This window comes from Saccopteryx leptura, chromosome 1 (genome assembly GCF_036850995.1).
Source record: "Saccopteryx leptura isolate mSacLep1 chromosome 1, mSacLep1_pri_phased_curated, whole genome shotgun sequence".
Lineage (NCBI taxonomy): Eukaryota > Metazoa > Chordata > Mammalia > Chiroptera > Emballonuridae > Saccopteryx > Saccopteryx leptura.
Window position 1 is genome coordinate 304,642,626 of NC_089503.1, and position 27,730 is coordinate 304,670,355.

Sequence of the window (27,730 nt, forward strand, 5' to 3'; positions counted from 1 at the left end):
GACCCCAGAGTTCTGTGCCTTGAAGGTCTCCATAGGGTTATGGTTCCTTCCTGCTCTGTACCATGTGTTCCCATCCAATCTGCAGGAGAGAGTATGCCCCAAGGGGCAGCACCTTCCTCAGGCACCTGTGAGCTACCGCCTACATTCCCCCTGACAAATGAAGTTACAACAAAAGCAAGGGAGAGACCAGCAAGACAGCTGCTTACATTTCATCCTCCTAGACTAGCCAAGCTGAGTTCCACTGCTGCTTCTCATCTGCCAGTGCTCTGACAGAACCAATGTCATTACCACTGAGGCACTGGGCTTGTTATGAGGCCACACACGATGACAGAGGGAAGGTAAGAAGGTGAGTAGGAGACAGGAAGGTTGAAACTCTGAACAGGGAAAAGATAAAAAAGCAGAGCCAGAATGTCACTTGTTTTTTTTCCATTCTCCTTTATTCCATAAACACTTAGTTACAAGTTGCACAAATCAAAAAATAAAGGCAGGAAAGGATACAGGGAAGGTTTTTGTGATGTGTAGGTGCTGGGAAGGGAGAAAGAGGTCAGGAACCAGTCCTCTCTCCACACAGCCCTGGATGAGGGCTGTGGCCCCTGAAGCAGGGGATCTGAGGACAAGGTGGGCAAAGATCCAAGGTGGCTGAGGGATGGAGGAAGCCCCGAAACTCAGAGCTCCCCCACAAAGCCTTCAATGTATGACAGGAGTAGAATGGGGAAGTGAGGAGGTTCAAAGATGGAGCAGCAAAATGAAAAAATCAAGTTAGTGGATACAGGAGATGTGGAGTCACCGTGGTAAGGGAAATAGGAGGTAAAAGGGGCAGTGAAAGTTTCTCCCTGAGACCCCCAGGGAGAGGTGGGGGCCAGCTTGCCTGTTAATTTAATATTAAAGTGGGAGTGGGAGTTGGATGGGGAAAACATTATTTTGGGGGATAATTTCTCAGCCTCTCTCTCAGCCTGTACCTGGAGAGGGAAGAGAGAAGAGAGATGAGCACAAGTCAGAAGGAAGACAAATGATAAGAAGTCAGGAGTTAGGGTCTAATCCCTAGTCCTGTGAGAGCATTCTTCTCTTTCCATACCAACCCAAACTTCTATCAGAGGCAGTATTTGCTAGGCACCTGGACTGCTTCTGCCTCATGGCGGAGCAATGTGCACAGGTGCACTCCCTAACCCCCTCCTGTGCTTGTCATCTTACAAGTCCTCCCCCTCAAATACTTACAAGAGAGGCTAAGGGCCCAGGGCCCTCACCAGTCATAGCGGCGGGACTGTCGGGAGGGAGAGTCCTCAGGTCCCTGGATGGCCAGGCGGGGAGGTCCCTCCGCCCTCCGGCCTCCACCCCCTGAAGCCTCATGCCTTCGAAACTCCAGAGGGCGCTGCTGCCGGAATCGGGAAGTCTCCCTCCGCCACTCGTCATCAAATGCTGCGGCCTCACCTGCAGAAGACAAAGACCAGATATGACATCAACTATGGACAACCTGGCTTCTGGAGGAAGACACAGGAGTGAAAAACACCCTGTTAAGGCTGAAAGTAGGTGTGTGGGATGTGTGGGGGAGGGCAACTTTATTTAGCAATTTTTGGTTCAATTGGTTCCTGGAAACCACTAGCAGGCCTAAGGAATGACTACTAGAGAAAGAAATCAGGAATGGGATAATTATTTAGTTAAGGAGCAAAATTCCAAGTCCACAATAAGTATTTTATAAATATTTGTTAATTAAAAAAAAGAGAGAAGAAGGAATCCAAAAAGGATCCAGGTGGAAAGAACAGATTACTATTAATATCTCACTTCTCACTTAGGTGACAAAGGTTGAGCCTCTCTGGTGACCTGACTCAGTCCCTAAGTCAATAAGGCTCCAACTGAGGTACGAATATGGGGCTCACCATATTCCCCCCCCCAAATATCTATGGAGGAAAGGAGAAAATAGTGGTAACCCCTAGTTCACAGGAACTGGACTAGGTTACTGGACAAGAAACCAAAAGGTAATGAGCAGGAAGAAAGGCTCACTTTCATCCAGGTTGATGTAGTCCTGCCGTTCCTCCTGGTCCCCTGTGCGGTGGTTTCGGGAGCGCTGGAGGATGTGAGCCCGATCTCGGATGTGATGCCCAATGGACATCTGTTCTAGTCCACTGTCCGAGTCCCGTACGGTCCTCCGAGTCTCCCGGATCTGGGGTGAAGAAGAACATGGTACATTCAGTTGCCCTTCCAAAGCCCAGGCCACACCAACCCGGGACAGACAAACCATCCACAACCCAATCTTGAAAAAGAAGGCAGGGTTTCAGTGGCTGGCACTCAAACTTGCCTTCTCTGAGAAGAAGAAGCTCTCCAACTCACCCCGCCTGGTGCTGAGCGCATCTCTGACGTCTCCTGGTAGACCTTGGGGGCACCGTCGCCCGTATTGGAGTAGGAGATGACAGTGGAGGATGAAAAGGTCTGGCAGTTACCTCCAGCAGTCATGTGTTCCTGAGGAGGAAAAGGTACAGCAGGACTGACGGGGAGGACCTTTCCTCTGGAGACAGGATCCCACATTTCAGCTGCCTGTTCTTGCTCATATCTTCCTCACAAAACGTGAAAACTGAGAAAAATGTTAGGACTCATCATTACTCCAAAATTCCTGAGTCCAACAATAAACAAAGGCTTTAAGAGAGCAATCTTTAACTGCATACTTAATAAGAGTGCTGCTGCTTCACACTCGGGCGTGAGAACAGACACTGGAACCCAATGCTCTCTGGGTTCAATTTCGTTACCCAGCTTGACCCCTTCTCTAGCACACTAGTCCCTACTCCTGTCTCTGAGGACTCAGGGTGGTGCCAGCCATCAGTGAAAACAGGGCCAGGGAAAAGGATGGGGCGAGAGTCTCACCATGTTCCCGATCATGTCGTTCATCATCCCAAACATGTCCATGAAGCCACCCGACTGCAGAGGCATGGAAAGCAAATTCAGGGCTCAGAGAGGACCCACTCACTACATGCCACACAGTCCCTTGCTCTGCTTCCTTCACATCTAGCAACTGCTTATTCTCATCCTTCGTGAACACGTTTCTGTTTGCATCTCTCCCTGCATACTGCCGCCCTCCTCTTCAGTCTCTAAAGCTGCTCTGATCCAATTTTCCTTCTCCTGACTGCCTATTTCCTCCTAAATTTAGGAAACATTGCCAAAGTTAATGAACTCTAACCTGTAAGGTGGTTGAACATGAATTTGTAAAAAAAAAATCTAAAAACCACATCTTGTTGGCCCTTCAACTGTATCTCCATCCACAAAAGAATAAACTTTGCTAGTTTATTCTTATAATTACATTTTCCTAATGAGCATGGCTCCTAGGACAGGAGTCAATATCAGCATCTTGACCTCAAAGGACTCACAGTACACCGCAGGCTGAACTTTGTGAACAGTATAAAAAAGTCTAAGGTTACCCATAAGGCTATTCCAAAGAGGCACACTTAGAAGTAATATAGAGTGTATCTGAGATGGAAATACACAAGAGAACTCACCATTCCCAGCATCCCAAAGGGGGAGACAGCCCCAGCCTACAGGAACACAGAAGGAACAGAAATTAGGGACCACATCCTATCTCACTGCAATCCCAAACCAAGCCCATGGCCTCAGCTTTTCCCCCATCATCCTTTAAAAGGGGATCACAATGCCCTTCTTCCAGACCTCTTCCTTCCTCTCCTAGATGATCCCACTTGCTAAACCGGCTATACGGCAAGAAAAATCAAGTGCTTAACTAACCATCCTCTAACATTTCTTTGGGTCTCTGGTAGACTGCAGCACCATTACCTGCATCCTGCGGCTGGCAGGCCTGGTACCTGGCACGTTGCCATCTGTAATGCTGAGGAAGGGGCTATATCCAAAGCCACCTGACAACATTCGGTTCATATGCTGACGGTGAATAGCAAAGGGGTCCCTGTGGAGTGAGTATACAGCATGGATGGCCAAGCAGTCAACTGCCCCTCCCCCAAAAGAAAACAGTCCTAGGGAAACAGCACATGGATGCCTGTTTCCCCCAACTAATTGGGAGCTGGAGCTGAGTATCCAGCCAGTTCCAATCAGTGCCCACAACGGGAACCCAGATGTCCATCAGAATTACTCAGAGACCTGAAGTGGAGTGGGACAAGCGCTCTCCAGCATGAGGGGGGAGGGCCTACTCACATCAGGAACATGGGATCTTCAGGCTCCACGTCCCTCATGAAGCGGAACATCCTGATTTTAGCTCCAGGGGGCTCCACACTGTAAAGATGAGGAAGCTCTGACACTTGGAGGCAGCCAGGCTTTGCACACTCGCTCAGTGTAGGGATTCTCAGAACACTGTCCCTTCCAAATACTGTAGCTGACCCCCCAGCCCAAACGCTAGTGACACCCTTCTCCAGGTATTCAAACCAACCTCCAGGGAAAGAAGAGCTCTTCAAACCTCTTTCACAAGGAGGGCCATGGAAAATTTTCCAAGCCTCTGTTTTCTGCCTCCCCGACTCACAGTCATCGTTTTCCCAAAGCCTTGGCCAGAAGCATACCCCTCCCCTGACGCCACTGTTCCGGATGCAAATCCTAAGTGCTGGCCCTACGCCCCATAATGACCCCAAACACCCCGCCCCCTCCTTACATCCTGACGCTGCCAAGCCTACCCTGGCGGGCCTCGTTTTCCCCATCGCGACTGTCGGCGGCGCCCCTGGCCCCGGCCTCTCCGCCGGGCAAACAGGAGAGGCGGCCTGACTCTATCCCCTCCTCGCATCCCAGGCTCGCAGACCCTGCAACCCGCTCCGATCGAACCTCACCGGTCCCCGGTTCGGGCTCAGCGGCCCATTCGGCCGGTCTCTCCTCTCTGTGCACTGCAGGATCAGGGTTTGCGGCCCCGGACGCAGGATTTGTCCGGGCTCGAGCTCCTCGGGCTCCCGCGCCGCCTCCTCCCAAAGCAGCAACCTCCGTACCCTCCTCGGCCCACGGAACCCGAAGCGCTGCCAGGCCCGGGCGGAAGTGACGTCAAGGCGACCCGCCCACCCCTGGGCCGGGCCCACGGAGCTCCGCCCGCTGGTGGGCGTGGAGAGGAGGCCCCGGCCCATTCCTGGGGCGGCGGGGCGCTGGGCGCAGGACGTGAGGGTCCTCTGGGGACAGAGGGTGGGGTTTGAATGCTAACCTGGATTTGGGTTCTGTGACAGGAAGAGGCTCCCTGTAAGGGTTTGAGGAGGAGGGAGCAGAAGAGTCCATTCCTCGCGAGGGCTGGGGTGGGGCGGCACGTTCACCAGGGGAAGGAAGAGGACAAGGGCCCCATGGGGAGGGGTAGGCTCCCTATGGACAAGATGGGGCGGGTCCCTGGAGGAGCCTGGAGCAGAGTTTCTACGGGAGAAGCGTCCAGCCCAAGAGGGAGGAAGGGCGGCAAGTCTGCGGGTGAAGCGCTAGGGACTAGTTCTTTCAGAAGGAGGTGCGATCCAAGTAGGGAGAGTGTTCCTGGGAGTGACGTAGAGGAGGAGGTGACAGTCCTGTCCAGGTCTAGCTCAGGCTTAAGGAATCCAGGGTAGGATGGCGGCTCGGCCGCCAGGTGGCGCTCTTCGGCCAGGCTGGAACTACTACCTTAGAGAAGTGGAGTTGGTGAGGCTCCTAAACCCCCTCACCCTGCTGTGAGGGTACGACTGATAAAGGCTCTAGTTTGGAAATAATCTCATTTAGTGCCAACCTTCTCTTTCTTTTCTCTAACTCCTGTGTTCCCAAGGATCTAAAGTTTGGGAAATGAAGAAAAAGGCTAGATAGCTCCATTAACCAGAATCACCTAGGGGTGGAGCTCAAAATAGACTCTGGAGACCTGACTCGGAGGCCAGAGGCCAAAGACTGATACTTTGACATAGTAAATGTCTTGCATAAAATCTGGCCCAACTTGAGAGAAGGGCCCTCCCCCTGGGTATCAGGGGATTTGGACTGTCTAGGATGGACTTTAAACCAGATTTGTCCAAATTCTAGCTTTTCCTGTTTCTTTACTCTGGCTGCTGGCCATATGAATGCTATGTGGAGACTGACAATGAGAAAGACTTGTTCCCAACACTTCCCTGAAGGGGGCAAGGGGTGTTGGTAACTCAGGAAAAGGTACTGGGTGTAGGGCTCCTCGATTTCTTTGAAATTGATCTCTATTAAAGAGGAAAGAATAGTGAAGACAAAGAGGACAGATCATTTAGAAGCTGGCAGACTGGCAAAGCCAAAAAAAAAAAAAAATAGACAAATACAGAATAAAAGAAATTTTGTTTTCATTGGTATTTCTGGGGAAGAGACTTGGTAAAATCTTTTACATTTATCTTCCAGATGCTCTTATCTCTGGACATATCACCATGCAAATGCCCCTTTTCTTCTTAACCCAAATAACAACAGTTTGACATGTGATTGAGTTAACCCAGTGAGAGTTTTGGGGCCCTGACTTAACTAAGTGTAGTCCCTCACCTGCCAGCTTCTGCTTTCTCATTCCCATATCCAACCTTCAAAACTGGATAAAAGCTGTAACTTAGCTTTTAGCCTTCTCCTTTTTTCTTTTTTCAATACTTGGTACTCTACCTACTTCCTTTAAGTAACTAGAGATTTTTCTCTTTTTTCTTCAAAAAATTAAGAATCTGATATCAGTTATTTTTACCTTTGCATGATTTTATTTAGTTGAGAGAGAAGGAAGGAAGGGAGAGATCCAGGAAGGGAGAGGTGTGAAGCATCAACTTGTAGTTGTGTCAGTTTAGTTGTTCATTGATGGCTTCTCATATGTGCCTTGACGGGGTTAAGGGCAGGGGGCCTCAAGCCTAGCCAGTGATCCTTTGCCCAAGCCACTGACCTTGGGATCATGATGACTCATGCTCAAGCCAGCAACCCCGCGCTCAAGCTGGAGAGTCTACGTTCAAGCTGGATGAGCCTGCGCTCAAACCAGAGACCTCTGGATTTTGAACCTGGGATCTCAGCGTCCCAGGTTGATGCTCCATCCACTGCCCAACCACCAGTCATGCCACCTTTGCATGATTTTAAATGTATTAATTTCAATGTATTTCAACTCCTAGGAGTACACTTGACCCTTGAACAAGCAGGGTTTAGGGGCGCTGACCACCTGCAGCAGAAAATCTGCATGGAACTTGTTGGTTTTGTACATACTTGGATTCTCAACCTAGAGCAGATCCAAAATAGTATTAACAATTAAAATTTACTAACTATAAGACAAAGCTCCAAATCTGGTTTGGAGCTTTGTCTCCGGTTAAAAGAAATACTTGAGTAGATGGAAATGAAGTAGATGCAAGAGCTCATTTTCAGGGTCCCCAGAGACATACCATTTAGGCAGCCATCTACTGCAAGAATTGAAGGAATGTAATTTTACAGATAACCTTTCTATTCCCTACAGCCACGTTCCCTTCCCTCCTATACTCCCACACTCGCTTTCTTTCCCTCCCTCCATCCATCCATCCTTCCATCTCTGTCCAATGAACTCTGATGAACAGAAATTCCTCAGTCACTGGAGTGTCTTGTAGATGGTAAGATGTAGAAGGAAGTTTAACACAAAAGGATAAAGATTGTGGGGAAGGAACAGAAACAGAGTACTGTGGTTCCTATATTCACTTCTTTAGTTGATAGAGACAAAGTCAGGAAGTTCTTGAGAAAGTAGAGCTTGGACAGAAAAGGGCCTTTTTAGATCTGAGGTCATGCACCTAGAGCAATCCCAGGGCAATGGGATGTTGGAACAGAGTGAAGATGGGGAATGATGTGGGACGTAGGGGTGACTGGACTTCCTACCTGAGCCAAAGTGAATGAGTGTGACTGAGTGTATGTGTGTATGTATATGTGCACTTACATTGGGGGAGGGAGCTAAACCCTGAAAATTAGCACTAAGGTGTCCCAAGCAGAAAGCATTGTACAGTAGACACCAGATCAGTGTGAGATTTAAAAATGACTCAGGAGCATTTTTTAAAAAATCACTTTAATGGCCTGACCAGGCAGTGGTGCAGTGGATAGAGTGTTGGACTAGGATGCAGAGGACCCAGATTCGAAACCCTGAGGTCACTGACTTGAGCAAGGGATCACTCACTCTGCTGTAGCCCCCCCCCCCCCGCCCCATCAAGGCACATATGAGAAAGCAATCAATGAACAACTAAGGTGCCGCAATGAAGAACTGATGCTTCTCATCTCTCTCCCTTCCTGTCTGTCTGTCTGTCCCTATCTCTGTCTGTCTCTGTCCTCTGTCACAAAAATAAATCACCTTTCAGTTTGTTTTTATATCCACATCCACTCAACAAATATTTATTGAATGGTTACTATGTGCTAAGTGCTGTTCCTGGCCCTGGACATACAGTAGTAATATAGAGAAAAATAAAGCAAGTTGGAAGGAGAAGAGAGGAACAGGCAAGCCCCTGGGAAGTGGTGATTGCTTTTTAGGATGACTAGGGAAAGCATCATAGGTAAGGTGATATGTAAGCAGAGACTCCAACAAGATGAGGGATAGTTGAGGTGAGAGCTTTCTGAGCAGAGGAAATAGCAAGTGCAAAGGCCTAGTGGCAAAAGTATGCTTACTGTGTTCAACAAAGAAACCATTGTGCCTAGACTGATGAGAAATAGGGAAGAGCAGTAGTAAAAGACAAGGTCACAGAGAAAGAAAGAAGCCAGATTATGTGGGAGTTTGTAAGACCTACAAAAGGATCAATGCAGCTATTCTATGGAGACTAGACTGTTGGGGGACAACAGCAGCAAAGAAGGACCTATTCACATGCTGTTGCCATAATCCAGATGAGACATGATAGTGGTTTTGAGTAGGTTAGAAACAACAGAGGTGATGAGAAGTGGTCACATTTTAGATATATTTTGAAGATGAACCTAACAGAATTTGCCAATGGATGGATGCAGTGTGGGAGAGGAAACAAGGAGGACTCCAATGGCACTGGCCAGATAGCTCAGCTGGGTAGAGCATCATCCCAAAGCACAGAGGTTACTGGTTCAATCCCTGGTCAAGGCACATTCAGGAACAGACTGATGTTCCTGTCTTTCTCTCCCTCTTTCTCTAAAATCAATAAAATAAACATAAAAAAAGAGAAGGACTGCAAGATTTTTCGGTCTGGGCAAGTGAATGAGAAATAAATGTTTGCTGCATTGCACTGAATATATATAGACACTGTCTTGAGAATAGTATATTAAAATTGTGTTTGGCTGGAAGATCCTGACCATGTAGCTACGATAACTGACCTGGGCAGTCTTACCTTTAGAAGCTAGACTGGCCACCTAAACAAAGCAGGAGATATGGACAACAGTAATAATTTATTTTCATACCTAGTTTGACCATAAGGTATTAGCTATTAGGCCATCACAGGTAGATATGCTAATATTAATGGTTGGCATTAGCATTGGAGTTTTAAATCTTAAGAACTTCCTGTTGTTCTTTGATAACTTCAAGAAGACATCCTGAAAGAGGCAGAACATCTTGTGATTAACATGGGAATTAAGGATTGATTTTGTGTTACATGTTAATAAGTATTTATTAAGACAGGCAAAATAATACATATTAACCATATTCTTAAATAAATAAAAAAATATTATGTATTATTAGTGTTAAAATTGCACATATGAAACCAAACTTGCTGTCATTAAAAAAAACTGTAAAGGCCTGACCTGTGGTGGCGCAGTGGATAAAGCGTCGACCTGGAAATGCTGAGGTCGCCGGTTCGAAACCCTGGGCTTGCCTGGTCAAGGTACATATGGGAGTTGATGCTTCCTGCTCCTCCCCCCTTCTCTCTCTCTTCTCTCTCTCTCTCCTTTCTAAAATAAAAATAAATAAATAAATAAATGAAACTGTAAAGTTGGGGTTTTGTGGGCCCTTCAGAAGTTGGGGCCCAGGACATGCGCTCAGCATGCCCACCGTTAAATCCGCCTCTGATTGGCCCTTGCTGGTTAGATCAGGTGGTTAAGAGCATCATTCTGAAATGACAAGGTTGCAGGTTCAATCCCAATCCTGGGTCAGGGCACACATAGGGTACACAGGGCACAACCAGTGAGTGTACAAATGAGTGGAAAAACAAATGAATGCCTCCCTTCCCCCTCCCCTCTCCCTTCCTCTCCCTGTCTCTCTATAAATCAATCAATAAATTAAAAAATAATTAAGTCCTGGCCAGATAGTTCAGTTGGTTGGAGCATCTCTGGAAGCACAGACATTGCCTGTTTGATCCCAGGTCAGGGCCCATACAGGAACAGCCCAATTATCCTGTCTCTCTGTCTCTCTCTAAAAAATAAAACAATGAAATAATAAATAAATAAATAAATATTTATTGAGCTCCTACTATGTGCCAGGAATAGTGCTAGGTACTGGGAATGAAAAGACAAGTAAGACGTGATCTCTGCCCAAGAGGTTGGCTAACATGGAATCAATCCAGTGAAGTCTGCAATAGAAAGATTGATTGATTGATTGATTTGAGAGAGAGAGACAGACAGAGATGGAGACAGACAAGAAAGGAGAGAGATGAGAAGCATCAACTTGTAGTTGGGGCACTTTTAGTTGTTCATTAATTGCTTCTCATATGTGCCTTGATGGGGGTGGAGGTGTCCTCCAGCCAGAAACCTTTGGGCTCAAACCAGTGACCATGTCTATGATCCCATGCTCTAGCCAGCAACCCCATGCTCAAGCTGGCGAACCTGTGCTCAAGCCTGAAGAGCCTGTATTTGAGCTGGAGATCTTGGAGTTTCAAACCTGGGTCCTCAGTATCCCAGGTCTATACTCTGTCTACTGCGCCACCACCTGGTCAGGCTATTTATTTATTTTATAGATTTTATTTATGATTTTACAGAGAGAGAAGAGAGAGAGCAGGACAAGAAGTTTCAACTCATAGTTGCTTCACTTTAGTTGTTCATTGAATGCTTGTAGTATGTCCCTTGGCCAGGCAAGCCCAGGGTTTTGAACCTGAGACCTCAGTGTTCCAGGCAAAAGGTCTATCCACTGCATCGACACAGGCCAGGCAGATTTATATTATTTTTAAATTTTTTGTTAAATTTATTTGGGTGACATTGGTTAATAAAATTATACAGGCCTGACCAGGCAGTGGTGCAGTGGATAGAGCGTCGGACTGGGATGTGGAAAACCCAGGTTCGAGACCCCGAGGTCGCCAGCTTGAGTGTGGGCTCATCTGGTTTGAGCAAGGCTCACCAGCTTGAGCCCAAGATCACTGGCTGGAGCAAGGTGTCACTCGGTCTGCTGTAGCCCCACAGTCAAGGCACATATGAGAAAGCAATCAACGAACAACTAAGGTGCCGCAGTAAAGAATTGATGCTTCTCATTTCTCTCCCTTCCTGTCTGTCCCTCTCTATGTCTCTGTCACAAAATAAATAAATAAAATTAAACAACAACAAAATAAAATAAAATAAAATTATACAGGTTTCAAGTGTACATTCTACAATACACCATAATCTGTATATTGCATTGTTTGTTCACCAGCCAAAGTTAAACCCCCTTCCATCACCATATATTCAACTCCCTTTACCTTTTGAAAGATGTGTGTGTGTGTGTGTGTATATAATTTTTTTTGAGAGAGAGAAGGAGAGAGAGATGAGAGGCATCAACCTGTAGTTCCAGCACTTTAGTTGTTCATTGATTGCGTTCTCATGTGTGCCTTGACTGGGGGGAGGCTCAAGCTGAGCCAGTGACCCCTTGCACCCTTTGCTCAAGCCAGCGAGCTTAGGCTCAAGCCAGCAACCATGGGGTCATGTCTTTGATCCCATACTCAAGCAGCAACCCCCCACACTCAAGCTGGTGAGGCTGCACTCAAGCTGACCACCTCAGGGTTTCAAACCTGGGGCCTCAGCCTCCTAGGTCGATGCTCTATCCACTGCACCACCACCGGTCAGACTGAAAGATGTATATTAAAAGGACAAATGTGATTCAGAAGAGGGAGTGACTTTGGGGGGTAGGGGGAATCAGAAAAGCATTTCAGGCAGAAGATGTGATCAGTGCAAAAGCACAGAGGTATGCTCCATCTGGGAAGAAACATGAGGAGTAGAAAAAAGAGGAAAAGGCTGACGTGAAACTTTTCAGGGAACAGTACTGAGAAATAAGGTTACAGAGGTTAAAGGGATCAAACCTTGAAGGGCTCTGTTTGCTCCTAGACTTTATCTGATAGGCCTGGGGAAGCTATCAAAGGGTTTTATATTTAAAAAATTATAATGGTCTGTTTGTATTTTAGGTAGAAAGGCACTGTATGCATTTCAGGAAACATTTTGAGCTCCTACAATATGCCAGGTAGGGGAAGTAGGTGCTGAAGATACAAAAATTCTTTAAATTGATTGAAAATCTTAATTTATTAAGCTTGAAGTCAGACAGTGGTGTTGACTGCTGGAGTGGAGGCAGGACTGAGCTGGGAGAGAAGAAGAACTTAAGTAATCTTTATAAAGTGAAATGTCAAGGATCTAGGGAGGGAAAGAAAAGGTGGAATCTTGAATGACCCCTTTGCATGAATGAACGAGTGGAGGGCAGTATCTTTAAATAAAATAGAAAACGAGGAAATTTCACTTGGAACATATGGGGTTTGAGGAGCTGTGCAGCCCCCAGGGAGAGATGAACAGAAGGGAATTGGAGTCATGACTCTGGCATTCAGGAGAGAAGCCAGTGCTAGAGATTCAGGTTTGAGTCATCAGTGTTTGAGATATGTGTTGGCAGTGGGACTTAAAACTATGGAAGTTGCCTGAACTGTGGTTGGCACAGTGGATGGAGCGTTGACTTGGAATGCTGATGTCTCTGGTTCAAAACCCTGGGCTTACCCGGTCAAGGCACATACAAGAAGCGACTAGTACAAGTTAATGCTTCCAGCTCTTCCCACCCCCCACCTCACCTTTCTATTTTTATCCTCTCTCTAAAACCAATAAATAAAATCTTAAAAATCAAATATGGAAATACATGATAGAGTCATTTAGACTGTGAAGAGAACAGGAACCCTAAGACTAGAGTCACCTGGAGGGTTCAGTCAACACTGTTATTGCCTTCTCCTGGTTATGAAGTCTTCTTTGTCTTTTACATTCTGGGCAAAATAAGTTTCTAGCTATCATTCCTGGTCCCATTTCCCTATCCTTTTCATTTCTACTTTTCTTTCTAGATCAGCCACAGTCTGTTTAGTCTGTGAAAATGTGGAAATCCTAAACAAATCTGCACCTACAATAAAGCATATAACAACAGTGGCTCAGCTGACTTTCAACACAGGATCCAGAGTTGCTCTTGACTTTCTCTGTAGAACACTGGGGATGGAGAAGGGAAAGGAGGTAGAATAAGAAAAGAAACCTTAGGGCCAAGGTCTAAAATGGTGCTATCCAATATGGTAGCTACTAGCTACCTATGGCTATTTAAAATTTTTTTAATTCATTTTTTAAATATTTATTTATTTATTTGAGAGACGGAGAGACATAGATCTGTTCCTATATGTGCCCTGAACGGGGATCAAACCGGCAACCTCTGCACTTTAAGACAGGGCTTTACACAAAAGAGCTATCCCATCAGTGTGGTTATTTAAATTTAATTAAATTTAACATAAAAAGTGCAGTTCCTCAGTTGCATTAGCTATATTTTAAGTCTTTTTTTTTTTCTTCTTCATTTTTCCGAAGCTGGAAACGAGGAGGCAGTCAGACAGACCCCCGCATGCGCCCGACCGGGATCCACCCGGCATGCCCACCAGGAGGCGATGCTCCGCCCCTCTGGGGCGTCGCTCTGTTGCATCCAGAGCCATTCTAGTGCCTGAGGCAGAGGCCACAGAGCCATCCTCAGCGCCCGGGCCATCTTTGCTCCAATAGAACCTCGGCTGCGGGAGGAGAAGAGAGAGACAGAGAGGAAGGAGAGGGGGAGGGATGGAGAAGCAGATGGGCGCCTCTCCTGTGTGCCCTTGCCGGGAATCGAACCCGGGACACCTGCATGCCAGGCCGACGCTCTACCGCTGAGCCAACCAGCCAGGACCGCATTGGCTATATTTTAAGTGTTCAATAACCGCATGTAGCTAGTGGCCACTATATTGAAAAACTCAAATATAGAATATTTCCATCATCACAGGAAATTTTTTTTTTCCTTTTTGTATTTTTTTGAAGCTGGAAACGGGGAGGCAGTCAGACAGACTCCTGCATGTGCAGGATCCACCCAGCATGTCCAACAGGGGGCGATGCTCTGCCCATCTGGGGCATCCCTCTGCTGCAACCAGAGCCATTCTAGCGCCTGAGGCAGAGGCCATGGAGCCATCCTCAGCACCCAGGCCAACCTTGCTCCAATGGAATCTTGGCTGCGGGAGGGAAAGAGAGAGACAGAGAGGAAGGTGAGGGGGAGGGGTGGAGAGGCAAATGGGCACTTCTCCTGTGTGCCCTGGCCGGGAATCGAACCCGGGACTCCAGCACGCCAGGCCGACGCTCTACCACTGACCCAACCGGCCAGGGCCATCACAGGAAATTTTATTAGAGTGAGAAATCATTTATAAATGTTATCTTTCACCTGACCAGGCAGTGGCGCAGTTTATAGAGCATCAGACTGGGACTCAGAGGACCCGGGTTTGAAACTCTGAGGTTGCTGGCTTGAGCGTGGGCTTACCAGCTTGAGCGCAGGTTCTTTGGCTTGAGCACAGGATCATAGACATGACCCCATGGTCACTGACTTGATCCCAAAGGTTGCTGGCTTGAGCCCAAGGTTGCTGGCTTGAACAAAGGGTTATTCGCTCTGCTGAAGACTCCCCCCCATCAAGGCATATATGAGAAAGCCATCAATGAACAACTAAGGTGTCACAATGAAGAGTTGATGCTTCTCAGTCTGTCTCTGACACACACACACACACACACACACACACACACACACACACACACATAAATACAGTGGTACCTTGAGATACAAACAGACCAACAGACGAATTTCTAAGATACGAGCTGCAACTCGGTCCGTATTTTTGTTCAAGATTCAAGTGAAATTCCAAGATACGAGTCGTGATTCGGGAAGCTGCTGCTAGTTGGTGCGTTGGCGCACGGGTCCAGTATCAGCAGTTTGATATACGAGCTGACTGACTTACAAGCTTGGTTACAGAATGACTTAAATTCGTATCTCAAGGTACCACTGTTGATAACTAACTAAATAAATAAAAATGTGATCTTTCTTCTGCACCTTTTTGAAGGCTTGTGAAGGCTTTTTGTTTTTTTTTTGTTTTTATTTTATTATTTTATTTTCTTTTTTCTGTATTTTCTGAAGCCGGAAACGGGGAGAGACAGTCAGACAGACTCCTGCATGCGCCCGACAGGGATCCACCCGGCACGCCCACCAGGGGGCGATGCTCTGCCCACCAGGGGGCGATGCTGTGCCCCTCCGGGGCATCGCTCTGTTGCGACCAGAGCCACTCTAGCGCCTGGGGCAGAGGCCGAGGAGCCATCCCCAGCGCCCGGGCCATCTTTGCTCCAGTGGAGCCTCTGCTGCGGGAGGGGAAGAGAGAGACAGAGAGGAAGGAGAGGGGGAGGGGTGGATAAGCAGATGGGCGCTTCTCCTGTGTGCCCTGCCGGGAATCGAACCCGGGACTTCTGCACGCCAGGCTGACACTGTACCACTGAGCCAACCGGCCAGGGCCTAGAAGGCTTTTTTTTTTTTAATTTTTTATTTATTCATTTTAGAGAGGAGAGGGAGAGACAGAGAGAGAGGAGAGACAGAGAGAAAGAAGGGGGGAGGAGCTGGAAGCATCAACTCCCATATGTGCCTTGACCAGGCAAGCCCAGGGTTTTGAACCGGCGACCTCAGCATTTCTAGGTCGACGCTTTATCCACTGCGCCACCACAGGTCAGTAGAAGGCTTTTTGAAGAGTGCACCTGGAGGAGGAATTGAAAGGACAGTGGAACTACAGCAAACTATTCTTGGTGTAAAAGTGGAAAAAGGTTACAAAAATGTCAATCAAATAATCTGGAGGAGAGGTATGATGGTAAAACCAATTCTTTTTTGCTGGGAAGAAAGTTCATGGGGAAGTGGAAAAGTCACAGAAAATTTTTTTTAACAGTTTATGTTTTTTAGATTTTATTTGTTGATTTTTTAGAGAGAGGAGAAAGAGTGAATATAAGAAAGGAAGAGATAAAAAGAGGAGGAAGAAACAGGACACATCAACTCATAGTAGTTGCTTCCTATATGTGCTTTGTCCGGGCAGGCAGGCAAGCCTAGGGTTTTGAACTGGTGATGTCAGCGTTCCAGGTCAACACTTTATCCACTGCGCCACCACAGGTCATACAAATTTTGGTTGTGATGTTGATACCATAAAAGACAGTGACACCCCCAGACATCAGTAGTTAGTGAGATCCCAAGTCAGAGAGAGGCAACCTGATATCTGGGTAGCAGGTTGTATGTTTTTCCCCATCTACTCAAATAAAGGTTGAGAGGACTCTGAAATTGAGTACAAAATGTTGTGGCAGGGTTAGGAAATAAATTTACTGAGTTCTTCCTCTTTGAAGCCTAGCATCATATGCTTCTTTGGTACTAGGTATTAGGTACAGGAGAGGGAGACAGTAAGAGTGGAGGAACCAAGTAAGACTGTTTGGAGTTGGGGACAATGGATAAGGATTTGTAAAAATCAGAGATCAGGGAGGCATTCCTGAAGAGTACCCACAGAGATGCGATAGCGTGCTGTCTGGTATGACTGGTGGAAAGAGAGTGCTGGATACATGCCTATTTTCAAGTTGTAATTTGGGTTCTCCCTATCTATTCCCTGAGGGCAAGGACCATGTCTTTTTCCTTCAGCTTTATGTCTCCATCACATAGCCAGTGCCTAACACCTAATAGGACTTCAATAAAAGTTTGTTAAAGTGCAAAAATTCAAGCTTGTTATAGAGCAGGGGTCGGGAAACTTTTTGGCTGACAGAGCCATGAATGTCACATATTTTAAAATGTAATTCCGTGAAAGCCATACAACGACCCGTGTACATTACGCATTATCCAATAAAAATTTGGTGTTGTCCCGGAGGACAGCTGTGATTGGCTTCAGCCACCCACAACCATGAACATGAGTGGTAGGAAATGAATGGATTGTAATACATGAGAATGTTTTATATTTTTAATGTTATTATTTTTTTAAGATTTGTCTGTGAGCCAGATGCAACCATCAAAAGAGCCACATCTGGCTCACGAGCCATAGGTTCCTGACCCCAGTTATAGAGGGAAAAAAGAAACTTGGAATTATTTTTTAGTTTAACTCTAATTGAATGTGAGTAGAATATAATGATGGACACACTTGAATGGTAGTGTTTATCATGATGAATGTGTATTGTGAAGATGATTTCTTAATAAATACTCCTGGAGCAACATACTCAAACAAGATCAAAGTTTAGATGGTTCAGATCTCTCTCTAGGAATACATTTCTTTTCAACTCTCCACTGACTTGAATTTTTTTAAAGATTAAAAAAAAAAGTACCCCTGGTCGAATAGCTCAGTTGGTTAGAGAGCATCGTTCCAAAGTGCAGAGGTTGCTGGTTCAATCCCTGGTCAAGGCACAGAGAGGAACAGTTCCTGACTCTTTCTCTCTCTCTCTTTCCCTTCCTCTCTTTTTACTTTATTTTATTTATTTTATTTATTTACAGAGACAGAGAGAGTCAGAGAGAAGGATAGACAGGGACAGACAGACAGGAACGGAGAGAGATGAGAAGCATCAATCATTAGTTTTTCGTTGTGCGTTGCAACACCTTAATTGTTCATTGATTGCTTTCTCATCTGTGCCTTGACCGCGGGCCTTCAGCAGACCTAGTAATCCCTTGCTTGAGCCAGCGACCTTGGGCTCAAGCTGGTGAGCTTTTGCTCAAATCAGATGAGCCCTCACTCAAGCTGGCGACCTTGGGGTCTCGAACCTGGGTCTTCCGCATCCCAGTCCGAAGCTCTATCCACTGCACCGCCTGGTCAAGCCCCTTCCTCTCTTTTTTTTTTTTTTTTTTTTTACAGAGACAGAGAGAGAGTTAGAGAGAGGGATAGACAGGGACAGACAGACAGGAAACGGAGAGATGAGAAGCATCAATCATTAGTTTTTCTTTGCGCGTTGCAACACCTTAATTGTTCATTGATTGCTTTCTCATACATGCCTTGACCGCAGGCCTTCAGCAGACTGAGTAACCCCTTGCTGCAACTCCTTGCTTGGACCTTGGGTCCAAGCTGGTGAGCTTTTTGCTCAAACCAGATGAGCCCTCACTCAAGCTGGCAACTTCAGGGTCTCAAACCTGGGTCTTTCGCATCCCAGTCCAACGCTCTATCCACTGCGCCACTGCCCGGTCAGGCTTCCTCTCTTTTTAAAATGAATAAAATACACATTTAAAAAATAAGAAAGCAAAGAAATATAGAAAAGAAATAGAAAATGAAGTTATTGGGAGTGGGGATTTTAAAAAAGTACACTGAGGCCCTGGCTGGGTTGCTCAGTTGGTTAAGAGCATCATCCAGATACATCAAGGTTGTAGGCTCCATCCCCAAAGCACATACAAGAATCAACCAGTCACCTGACCAGGCAGTGGCGCAGTGGATAGAGAGTTGGACCGGGATGTGGAGGACCCAGGTTCGAGACCCCGAGGTCGCCAGCTTGAGTGTGGGCTCATCTAGTTCGAACAAAAGCTCACCAGCTTGGACTCAAGGTCGCTGGCTCCAGCGAGGGGTTACTCGGTTTGCTGAAGGCCTGCGGTCAAGGCACATATGAGAGAGCAGTCAATGAACAACTAATGTGTCGCAAGGCGCAATGAAAAACTAATGATTTATGCTTCTCATCTCTCCGTTCCTGTCTGTCTGTCCCTGTCTATCCCTCTTTCTGACTCTGTCTCTCTAAAAAAAAAAAAAAAAAAAAGAATCAACCAGTGAATTCATGGATGAATGGAACAAGTCCACATTTCTTTCTCTCTCCCCATCCCTCTAAAATCAATTTTAAAATATTTTTAATTATAGTGAGGAGCAGGGAGGTCCAACTCTTAGGTTTCTGTTCTCCAAAACTTTTAATGATAACTAGACCTCCCTTAGCACTTAACCTATAAGATAAATAGAAACTAAAAAACCAAAACCAAAACCAAAAAAAGCCCCCAGGAAGCTGGAGAAGGGGGAGAATTCACTTAAGAATGAGATGGTGGTACAGTTGGTAGAGCGTCGACTAGGAGTGCTGAAGTTGCAGGTTCGAAACCCCAGGCTTGCCTGGTCAAGGCACATATGAGGAACAACTGTGAGTTGATGCCTCCTGATCCTCCCTCCACTTCCTTTCTCTCTCTCTCTGGAATAAATAAAATCTTATTTTTTATTTTAGTGAGAAGAGGGGAAACAGAGAGACAAACTCCTGCATGTGCAAGGACTGGGATCCACCCAGCAAGCCCACTAGGGGGCAATGCTCTGCCCATCTGGGGCCATCCTCAGTGCCTGAGGCCAACTCCCTTGGGCCATTCAAGCCATGGGTATGGGAGGTGGGGGAGGAGGAGGAAGAAGAGGAGAGAGAGAGAGAAGGGGGGGCGGAGAAGCAGATGGTCACTTCCCTTGTGTGCCCTGACCTTCTCCTGTGTGCTCTGACTGGGAATCAACAGGACATCCACATGCCAGGCCAACACTCTACCACTGATCCAATTGGCTAGGGCCAATAAAATCTTTTTTATTTTTTATTTTATTTATTTATTCATTTTTAGAGAGGAGGGGGGGGAGAGAGAGAGAGAGAAGAGAGAGACAGAGAGAGAGAAGGGGGAGGAGCAGGAAGCATCAACTCCCACCTGTGCCTTGACCAGGCAAGCCCAGGGTTTTGAACCTAAAATCTTTTTTAAAAGTAAAAAAGAATGAGATGGAGCTCTGTGCTCTGTTGGTTAAAACGTTGTCCTGATGCACAGAGTTTGCAGGTTCAATCCCCAGTCAGAGCACACACAGAAAAAGATCGGTTTCTGTCTCTCTAAAACTCAATAAATGTTAAAAATTAGATGGAAATGGTTTGACTTAAACACCTTACACACAGTACTGAGGTAAATTTCTAGGGTGTCAGGCCATTAGTCCTAATATCCAGAGTTCCTGCTTCCCTTGTTTTCACCTGGCCTCCTTTTTCCCACCTCCAGAAAATGTGTAAGAAGCACAGGTTTCCCCATTCAACTGGGGGGGGGGGGATTCTAAGTAGGACTGTGGAGTGATAGAATTCTAGAGATAGGCAAGCCTCCACAAGGCTTCAGAACTAGTTCTCTGGAGTGACAGAATTCTAGAGATAGGCAAGCCTCCACAAGGCTTCAGAACTAGTTCTCTGGAAAGGAGCAAACACAAGCTGGCATCATTTAACACTGTTTGGCCCCAGAGGCCAACTCTAACCCGAGGGAGTACAGAGGTTGAAATTCTGCAACCCACCCACTCCATATTCACCCCACCTCACTTCTAGCTTCTTTCTCATGAAGCCAAGACTTAGACTAGTCTGTTGTCCAACTAGACCCGGGAGCCTAAGGAATGCATTTCCCATGCACGACTTAGATCCCGGCCTCCTGCTTCCTAGGTCTTTTTCCTATGGTCCCTGCGGACCCTAGTGTAAGAACTCAGATTCTCAAGGCACTCCCATGGGCCGTGGGGCAGGACTCCCATTCTCTGCCTCTCCATCTCCCTGGAATTTTCCACTGCAGCTGCCTCCGCTCCCAGACACCCCTCCCTGGGCAAAATTCCCGACTCCCTCCGCCTCCCCTTCCTTAATCACACCTCATTCCCACCCCCGGCCCTGAGGCCCAACCCACAGTGCCGCTCACACCACACACTAACCCCGGTGGTCCCAGTTAGAGAAATGGGAGGACAGGTCCCTACAGAAGAGTGAGAGAGAGAGAGACAGAGAGAAGAGAGCCCCAAGCTCTTTCCAGAGCAGGCAAAAAAGGGCAGTGGACGGGCTGTTCCTAGTGGGGCTGGAGTGTGTGTGTGTGTGTGGGGGGGGGGGAGTGGCCCTCCTCAAATCCCCATATAAGGCAGGGCAGGCAGTTAGGCTTTTGGATTGGCTGATTCAAATGAGCATTCCACCTGGCAACAGGGTTTCTATTGGCTCTCAGGAAAAATAGGAGGAAGGTGGATGGAGGTTGTTGGTGGCTGGGATTGGAGGGGGGAGGGGAGTAGAGGTGACCGGAGTGGGGGGCGGTTACCAGGGCAACAGGGTAAGAGCCCAGCAGGGTGTCCGAGACATCAGGCGGGGCTGGAAGGTGGCGAGGGGGGTAGAGGAAAGGAGGGTGGGAGGGAGAGGAAAAGGAGTGAGACAGGGAGACTAAGGGGGAGGGGGAGGGCAAAAGAGGGGGGAGAGGAGGAAAATGAAGCAAGAGAGCACAGAGGTGGAGAGGGTCACAGATCGCTAAAGACATCAGCGAGTGAGTCAGAGAAACAGATTGAGAGATGGAAAGATCTCAGAGGATAGGTTCGGCAAGGAAAACTTGGGTGGGGCTCCAAGATTTTTGAGGAGTGGGAGACTGAGAAACTGATAGAAGAGTCAGCAAGAGAAATTGGGAGGTGTGTACACCAAGGGTCCAAAAGATGGTGTATTTAAGCACTTCAATACTAAATTACGATGATTGATCAGTGTCTTTTTTTATTAAGAAAATTATACCAGCAATGATAATGATAACCAAATACAGGAGTACACACACACCAAAGATACCTTTTCCCAAACCCTAGCCTTCCACCTCATTCATATTTCTGACTTTTAATTTAATACACACCCCAGCTCCTGTCCCGCCTGAAATCCCAAGCTTCTCAAAATGACCGAAAGATAGTGAGACTGAGGACCAGAAACTGAGCATGTGTGGAGTAGAGTGGGGCTGGAACTCCAAACCTGGTCCCCTGGCAAAGGAGGCAAACATAATTCCGAAAGGCTAAGCAAGATGGCAGCAGAGGAAAGAGAAAAGAACGAGAAATGCGGAAAATAAGGACATGAAGAGGAACTGAGGAAAATCAGCTAAAGATATAGAGCTAGGTGACAGATGAGACAAGAACAGTGTTATCTAGGAGAGGGAAAGAGATCAGAGATGGAAGGGTAGAAGAGGGCAAATAAAAAGCAGAGCACAGGTGACAGAGTAAGAGATGTGAGATATGAATGGTCGTGAGGGAGGGGTCTGAGTACCGGTGAATTAGGAGGAATGAAGAGAAACAGGACCAGGAGAAGGAAAGTGAGGTGAGAAGGGCGAACAAGAAAGGTCAGAGATGGAAAAAAGAAAAGGAGACTGGAGGGCCTCTGACTCTCCTCAGAGCACAAGGAGGAGCCAGGAAGGGAAGAACGCGGAAAGGGTCACAAAAGTCAGCCTGGGGCAGGGTAGAGGCTAGGCTGCCCTTGATGCTCCCATCCCCTCTGAAAGCCACACAGAATATGTTGATAGATGTCGGATAAGGGGAAATCCAGCGTGATGTGGAAGTAACTCTTCCTCTTCTTTAAGCTTTTGGTTTCTCAAATACCTGCCCAGCCTTTCCCTCTGCTCTCCCAACCACCCCTAGGCAATATCTCAGGGCTTTTGGGGATGGAGGGGAAGGTCAGTAGGACTCTGACCATTCCTTCAGTCCGTTCCCAAAAGACTGACTCCACATTCAGAGGCAGTAGGTCGGGATTCGAAGAGGTCCCTCCCCACAGGAACCCCACCCCTTACCTCCTCCGCGCCCCACTCCTTTCTCCACGACCGTCAGTCTCTCCATTCCCCCCTCCCGGTCTTGCCCTCCCTCCCGCTTCTCGCGCTCTCCCTCCCGCCTCTCGCGCTCGCCCTCCCCTCGCTTTCATCCTCCTATCCCCACCTCTCCAACCTCCGCTTTCATCCTCCTCCCTTCTCTTCTCCTCCCAGCTCCCGCCTGCCCCACCCCTGGGAAGCCCCTCCCGTCGGGCAGCGCCGCCTTTATAAGCGGTTTCTCTGCCCGGGGGCGGCAGCGGCTGGTCGGCGGCAGCTCTGCTGGTGCGGGGGCGGCGAACGGAGGACTAAACAACAGCGGCCGGAGCGCGTCGGCCACCGCCCGCACCGCCCTTCCGCCCGCTCTCTGGACGGCCGCAGCCCTGAGGGTCTCCACCCCGCCCCACCGCGCGCGCCTCTGCAACCTCTTCCAGAAACCCAGCGTGCTGAGCGGCTGCCGCTGCCGCTGTCGCCGCCGCCACCGCGCCAGGTTTTGGCTGCGGCCACCTTCCGCCGTCCAGGGCCCCTCCGTCCCGGCCCCGGGACCCCGGCTCCCCGCTAGCCCCGGCCCCGGCACCATGTCGGAGAAGAGTGTGGAGGCAGCGGCCGAGCTGAGCGCCAAGGTACGGGTGGGGACGGCCACAGCCTGGACCCCGCGCGACCCCCGGACTACGCGCGGTCGTACGCCTTAGGCCGCCACCGACGGCCCCACGCTGCCTTGGCGCCGGATCCCAGCAGACCCTTTCCGCCCTCCCCCCGCTCCCCAGCCTGGTGCTGCCTACCCTGCTCGGCGCGCCGCTCGCCTGCGCCCTCTAGCTTCCTGAGTGCCGCTCCCGGCCCCGCTCGGGCCCAGCCGCCGTCCCCACCCCTCTCCCGGCCAGGCCAGCGCGCCTTGCCGCCGGCCACTTTACCGTCGGAGCTCTCTGTGGCTCACTTTATTTGGCCCCTCCCTCTTACCCTTCTCACCGTGCCGCGCTTCTCCGTCTCTCCTTCCAATCTGACCTCACCATTTCCGCAGCTAAGCGGCTTGAGACCCTCCAGTGTAAACAGGACTCCCGGGAGGCTGCGCCTCTAGGTCCCTCCCCTCGAGGCCCGACCGCCTCTTCTGTCCTTGGACACCTACTGCCTCATTTTATTCCCTTCTTTCTTTCCCCAGGGCTTTAGCTATCTTTTCTCTCCATAGCAGCCTTTCAGCCTCTCCCCCAACATTTAAAGAATCTTGAGTCCCTAAAAATGAGAAGCGGAGCAGGAATAGCCTTCGAGAAAAGCTCAGCTTAGCATTGCTTGGTCTTGCATGGAACCGTTCTTGCTCTCATCAGCTCCCTTCTCTGGCCCATCCGTTTGCCCTTGCTTCTCTTAATTTCCCTAGGGAATCTGCTGAGTGTTGCTTTGGGAAATTAATTTAGTGAGGGCTTGGGGGCTGGGAGCCCGACCTTGGGGGTGGGGGGTTGCTGAGGAGGTCAGAGAGGCCTCCTGGTGGCTTGTGAAGTGAAAAGGGGGAATCAGTGGGATTAAAGGCAGTGGGAGAGAGGTGCTATGAGTGAGCTCTGACAAGGTGTGCCGTGTGGCTCTCCGGTGGGCTTTGTGGTGGCATGTGACTTCACTGAGTAGGTGTCTTTGTATGTCTGAAATTCAGCAAGTGTGTGGGACTGCCGGTGTCAGCTACATGTGTGCATTTGGAGACCTAGAGCCATGTTGTTGCTGTGCTTGTGCTGAGTGGCTCCACTCAGCTCTTGTGCTGTCTCAAAAGTGTGCCAGAATGCCCAGACACCAGGCCATGTGTCTTTGGGTCGCATGGGTGCTCCTCTGGAACTATGTGTATGTGAATTGGTGTCAGCCTGTGTCAGTGTGTGTGACTGTGTTGAGTAAATGAGGCCAGAGGGCTGCTTAGCACAAGACCTGGATCACATACCCTCCTGAAAAGGGATCATGGAAGGACAGTGACCAGAAGGACAGGACAGGGAGGAGAGGGCCCGGCCCCTTGGACTTTGGTCTCTGGTGGTAGCCTCCCTCCCTCCCTTTCACATTCTCTCCCTCCCCCATCAGCCTGGACGGGAAACTCAGGCCAGGGCCACACAGACCTGAGGCAGGGCCCCAGATGAAGCTGAGGAGCCCCAGGCCTTCCAAGCCCAGGATGGAGGAGGAGCAAGTCCACCAGATAGAAGAAATGCCATACCCACCATGTGGCAAAGAAATGAGGACAGCCAAGTGACAGGAAGAAACCTAGCTGGAGTGAAAGGGTCAAGCATTCTGTGCTCCCCTGGAAGGGAAAAGGGAATTGAGTGTCTCTCCAGGCCAACCATTGGCACCCCCCCCCCCCCATCCCCAGTCCCGTTCCAGAAAGAACACACCCTCTCAGGGTGATCTACTCACACAGAAAACTTCCATCCACACAGAATCAGATATACAGAGTTGCACACTAACACCAGGTTGGATCACAGGGAGACACTGTCGTTCAGTGCCTGCCAAGGGTGGGGTGGGAGAGGACTGGAATCAAAATTGGAAGGGCTTGTGTGTCTAGAGAGGAGGGACTCTTCTAGGAGCATTTCTCTCTGCCACATCAGAAAAGGATTAGGGCTGGCCTGATATCTCAGTTGGTTAGAGCGTCCTCTAGATGCACAAGTTGTGGGTTTGACCTGTGATCAGGGCATTGATGTTTCTCTTAAATCAATAAAATAAAAATATTTTTGAAAAAGAAAAGGACATTTGGGTATGCCTGTTAAGACCTTGGGGTAAAGAAGAGAGGGGTGCCTGACCTGTGGTGGCGCAGTGGGATAAACCGGCCGCCTGGAACGCTGAGGTCGCTGGTTCAAAACCCTGGGCTTGCCTGGTCAAGGCATATATGGGAGTTGATGCTTCCTGCTCCTCCCCCTTCTCTCTCTCTCTCTCTCTCTCTCTCTCTCTCCCTCTCCCTCTCTCCCTCTCTCTCCCCTCTCTGAAAATTGAATAAAGTCTTAAAAAAAAAAAAGACGGGGCGGTGTGTGTGTGTGTGGGGATCCTCTAGACAGGTACGTTCCGCATCTGTATTCCTGTCCCACCCCAGACACAAAATTTGTCTCTCGTCTCCCATGTCGCACACTCCCATTTTTCTTTTATCCTATTTGACCTACATCCCCTGGAAGTGGTTATTTCTACCCTTCTACCACACCATGCACATTCACGAGTCTTTGGGAGGAGGGAATACTTGAACTTTTTTTTGGAAGGGGAAGTAGGGAAGGGTGGGGAGGGGTGCCAGAAATCAGGCTAGAGTGCTCTCCCTGTTATGTGGTATTTGCCCGAGTAGGAGCATAAGGATTCTAGGGACAGATAGAGGGAAACAAAGGCTCTGGTAGCTGGGGGGAAGCTGGGAGGGATGCCCAGGAGAGAGTACCAGGAAAAGGCCCCAGAGGTAGACAAAAGGCAGAGCTGGGCAGGCAGTGGGAGGGGGTGGGGCATTGGGGCTTTGAGCAGATGGAGGGGATTTGCTTTGCTGAGCTGAACTCTGGCTGGGGAGGTTTGGAAAAACTTGATGGGGATGGTGAACAGTTGCCTTGACCACCTAGTTCCCTTTCCTCATCACTTCATCTTCCCCGAGTCTTGGGGCAGGTGTCTGGTCTCAGCCTCTTTGTGGTCTTAAGGACCCTGGGACCTCTGTTCTAACTCTAAGCTGCTATGAGTCCCTTCTCCGTTTCACACTCTAGGCTCACTGCAGAGGGAAGACCGGGGCTAGAGGGACTAAAGGGCTGCAGATCATTTGTGGTGAAAGAAAGGTGACCCCTCTCTCTCTCTCTCTCTCTCTCTCTCTCTCAGGACTTGAAGGAGAAGAAAGAGAAGGTGGAGGAGAAAGCGAGCCGGAAAGAGCGGAAGAAAGAAGTGGAGGTGCTGAGGGTCAGGGCTGGGGGTTGTGAACACACCTGCCCACCATTCCCCCTTCAGTTTCTGGGAGGCTGGGTCCTGTCTTTCTTCTGACTTATTCTATCCTCCCTGCCCCACCCTCAGGCTCTCCCAGTGCCCCTTGCCTGTGGTGGTAATGGTGGGTGGAGGCAAATAGCCAGCCTGACACTGCTCCCTCTTCTGGTTCCCAAAGGAGGAGGAGAATGGAGCTGAGGAGGAAGAAGAAGAAACTGCTGAGGACGGAGAGGAGGAGGATGAAGGGGAAGAAGAAGGTAGGGAGGGGCAGGGTGGCTAGACTCCAAAGAACAGTCAGAGTGGGTTTGAAGACCGGAAACAGGGCTGAGGGCGACCACAGGGGGTCTGCTGGAGCTTCCTGCTCTTCCCCAATGACCCATTTCTGGCTCCTCAGATGAGGAAGAAGAAGATGATGACGACGAAGGGCCCGCGCTGAAGAGAGCTGCTGAAGAGGAGGTTTGGGCTGGGTTGTGGGGCCTGAGGGGCTGTCAGGGATGCAGCAGGTGCTGGGAGCCCTTTGTATTTGGACCCAGATCCCTGTAGTGCATGGGTGGGTGCTGGAGCAGGGCAGGGACAGGGGGCAGTCCCTCACACTTAACAGCTCTTTCCCTCTCCACAGGATGAAGCTGATCCCAAGCGGCAGAAGACAGAAAATGGGGCATCGGCATGAGCCCCCCTGCCAATGGGCTGGGGTGGGAGGTCCCTTAGGGCCTGGAGATGGGGGCAGGAACCATGAGTGCAGCCACTCTTCACCTGGCTCCTTACTCTGGGCCCTGTACCAGAGCTGCCACCCTCTTTCTCCCCAGCCTCCTCATGTCCACCTCTCCAGACACTGCCCCCCCCCCCACTCTGCCATTCTTCTACTTCCTGACCTGTTACATCTGAGTTTCCCAGCTGGTCCCCAATTGCCCCTCTCCCTCTTTCTCTCTTCCTCCCTCCCACCACCCCCAACCCTCCTCTGTTAGCCTTTCTTTCCTAATCACTGCATCCTAGCCTCTTGTCCTGTCCATCCCTACCCTGCCTGATACCTGGGTCCCCCTCACATCCCCTTCTCTCAGACAGCGCCAGGCCAGGGTGGGGCCAGGGTCGGGACTGAACCCCACAGCTGCCCCCCTCACCTCCCCTTTTTGTATAATTTAATAAAGAAATGGTCGCGCTTCTGTTTTTAACCTGTCTCCTGCTTTCCCAAGGCAGAGGGAGGAGGGTGGCTATGTCACATTCTGTCAGAATCCTTCCCTTATAAAAAAAGTTCTGTCCTACCATCCACCACTCAAGAAGACAAGGTCAGCACTCCCAGGATGG

General features: G+C 49.0%; 3 protein-coding genes across 5 annotated transcripts in view; 2 read left to right on the forward strand and 1 right to left on the reverse strand.

Annotated features, from left to right (window-relative positions):
• Positions 1–415: 415 nt before the first annotated feature.
• On the reverse strand, positions 416–4,967 carry MLF2 (myeloid leukemia factor 2). 2 transcript variants are annotated; one of them, XM_066358048.1, is made up of 9 exons: positions 4,759–4,967; positions 4,144–4,221; positions 3,772–3,898; positions 3,483–3,518; positions 2,854–2,907; positions 2,326–2,454; positions 1,999–2,158; positions 1,216–1,428; positions 416–959 (listed from the first exon to the last, which is right to left on the reverse strand). In XM_066358048.1, exons 2-8 carry the CDS (start codon positions 4,191–4,193, stop codon positions 1,241–1,243), a joined length of 744 nt encoding a protein of 247 aa, XP_066214145.1. In that variant the 5' UTR covers positions 4,194–4,221; positions 4,759–4,967; the 3' UTR covers positions 416–959; positions 1,216–1,240. The 2 variants fall into 2 exon arrangements, with proteins under 2 accessions (XP_066214145.1, XP_066214148.1); XM_066358051.1 differs by having other exon boundaries at positions 4,764–4,903.
• PTMS (parathymosin) lies at positions 4,528–27,597 on the forward strand. The gene is made up of 7 exons (XM_066360271.1): positions 4,528–4,679; positions 4,824–5,079; positions 22,513–23,163; positions 26,330–26,398; positions 26,607–26,685; positions 26,823–26,884; positions 27,048–27,597. Exons 1-7 carry the CDS (start codon positions 4,528–4,530, stop codon positions 27,096–27,098), a joined length of 1,320 nt encoding a protein of 439 aa, XP_066216368.1. The 3' UTR covers positions 27,099–27,597.
• Positions 15,638–27,730, forward strand: part of CD4 (CD4 molecule) — a 57,712-nt gene continuing 45,619 nt past the window's right edge. For both annotated transcript variants that reach the window (XM_066358076.1, XM_066358078.1), the window contains exon 1: positions 15,638–15,745. The gene's annotated coding sequence lies outside the window, so the exon portion shown is untranslated. The remainder of the gene's footprint in view (positions 15,746–27,730) is intronic.

What these genes read in the sequence shown, in the direction of transcription:
- MLF2 (XM_066358048.1), bottom strand. Translation starts at nt 4,193, where the DNA reads ATGTTCCGCTTCATGAGGGACGTGGAGCCTGAAGATCCCATGTTCCTG. An exon ending in CCTTTGGGATGCTGGGAATG is followed by an intron (nt 2,908 to 3,482) that starts GTGAGTTCTCTT and finishes ATGCCTCTGCAG; the next exon opens with TCGGGTGGCTTCATGGACAT. An exon ending in ACGACATGATCGGGAACATG is followed by an intron (nt 2,455 to 2,853) that starts GTGAGACTCTCG and finishes TTTCCTCCTCAG; the next exon opens with GAACACATGACTGCTGGAGG.
- PTMS (XM_066360271.1), top strand. Translation starts at nt 4,528, where the DNA reads ATGCAAATCCTAAGTGCTGGCCCTACGCCCCATAATGACCCCAAACAC. An exon ending in CGGCCGAGCTGAGCGCCAAG is followed by an intron (nt 23,164 to 26,329) that starts GTACGGGTGGGG and finishes TCTCTCTCTCAG; the next exon opens with GACTTGAAGGAGAAGAAAGA. An exon ending in GGATGAAGGGGAAGAAGAAG is followed by an intron (nt 26,686 to 26,822) that starts GTAGGGAGGGGC and finishes CTGGCTCCTCAG; the next exon opens with ATGAGGAAGAAGAAGATGAT.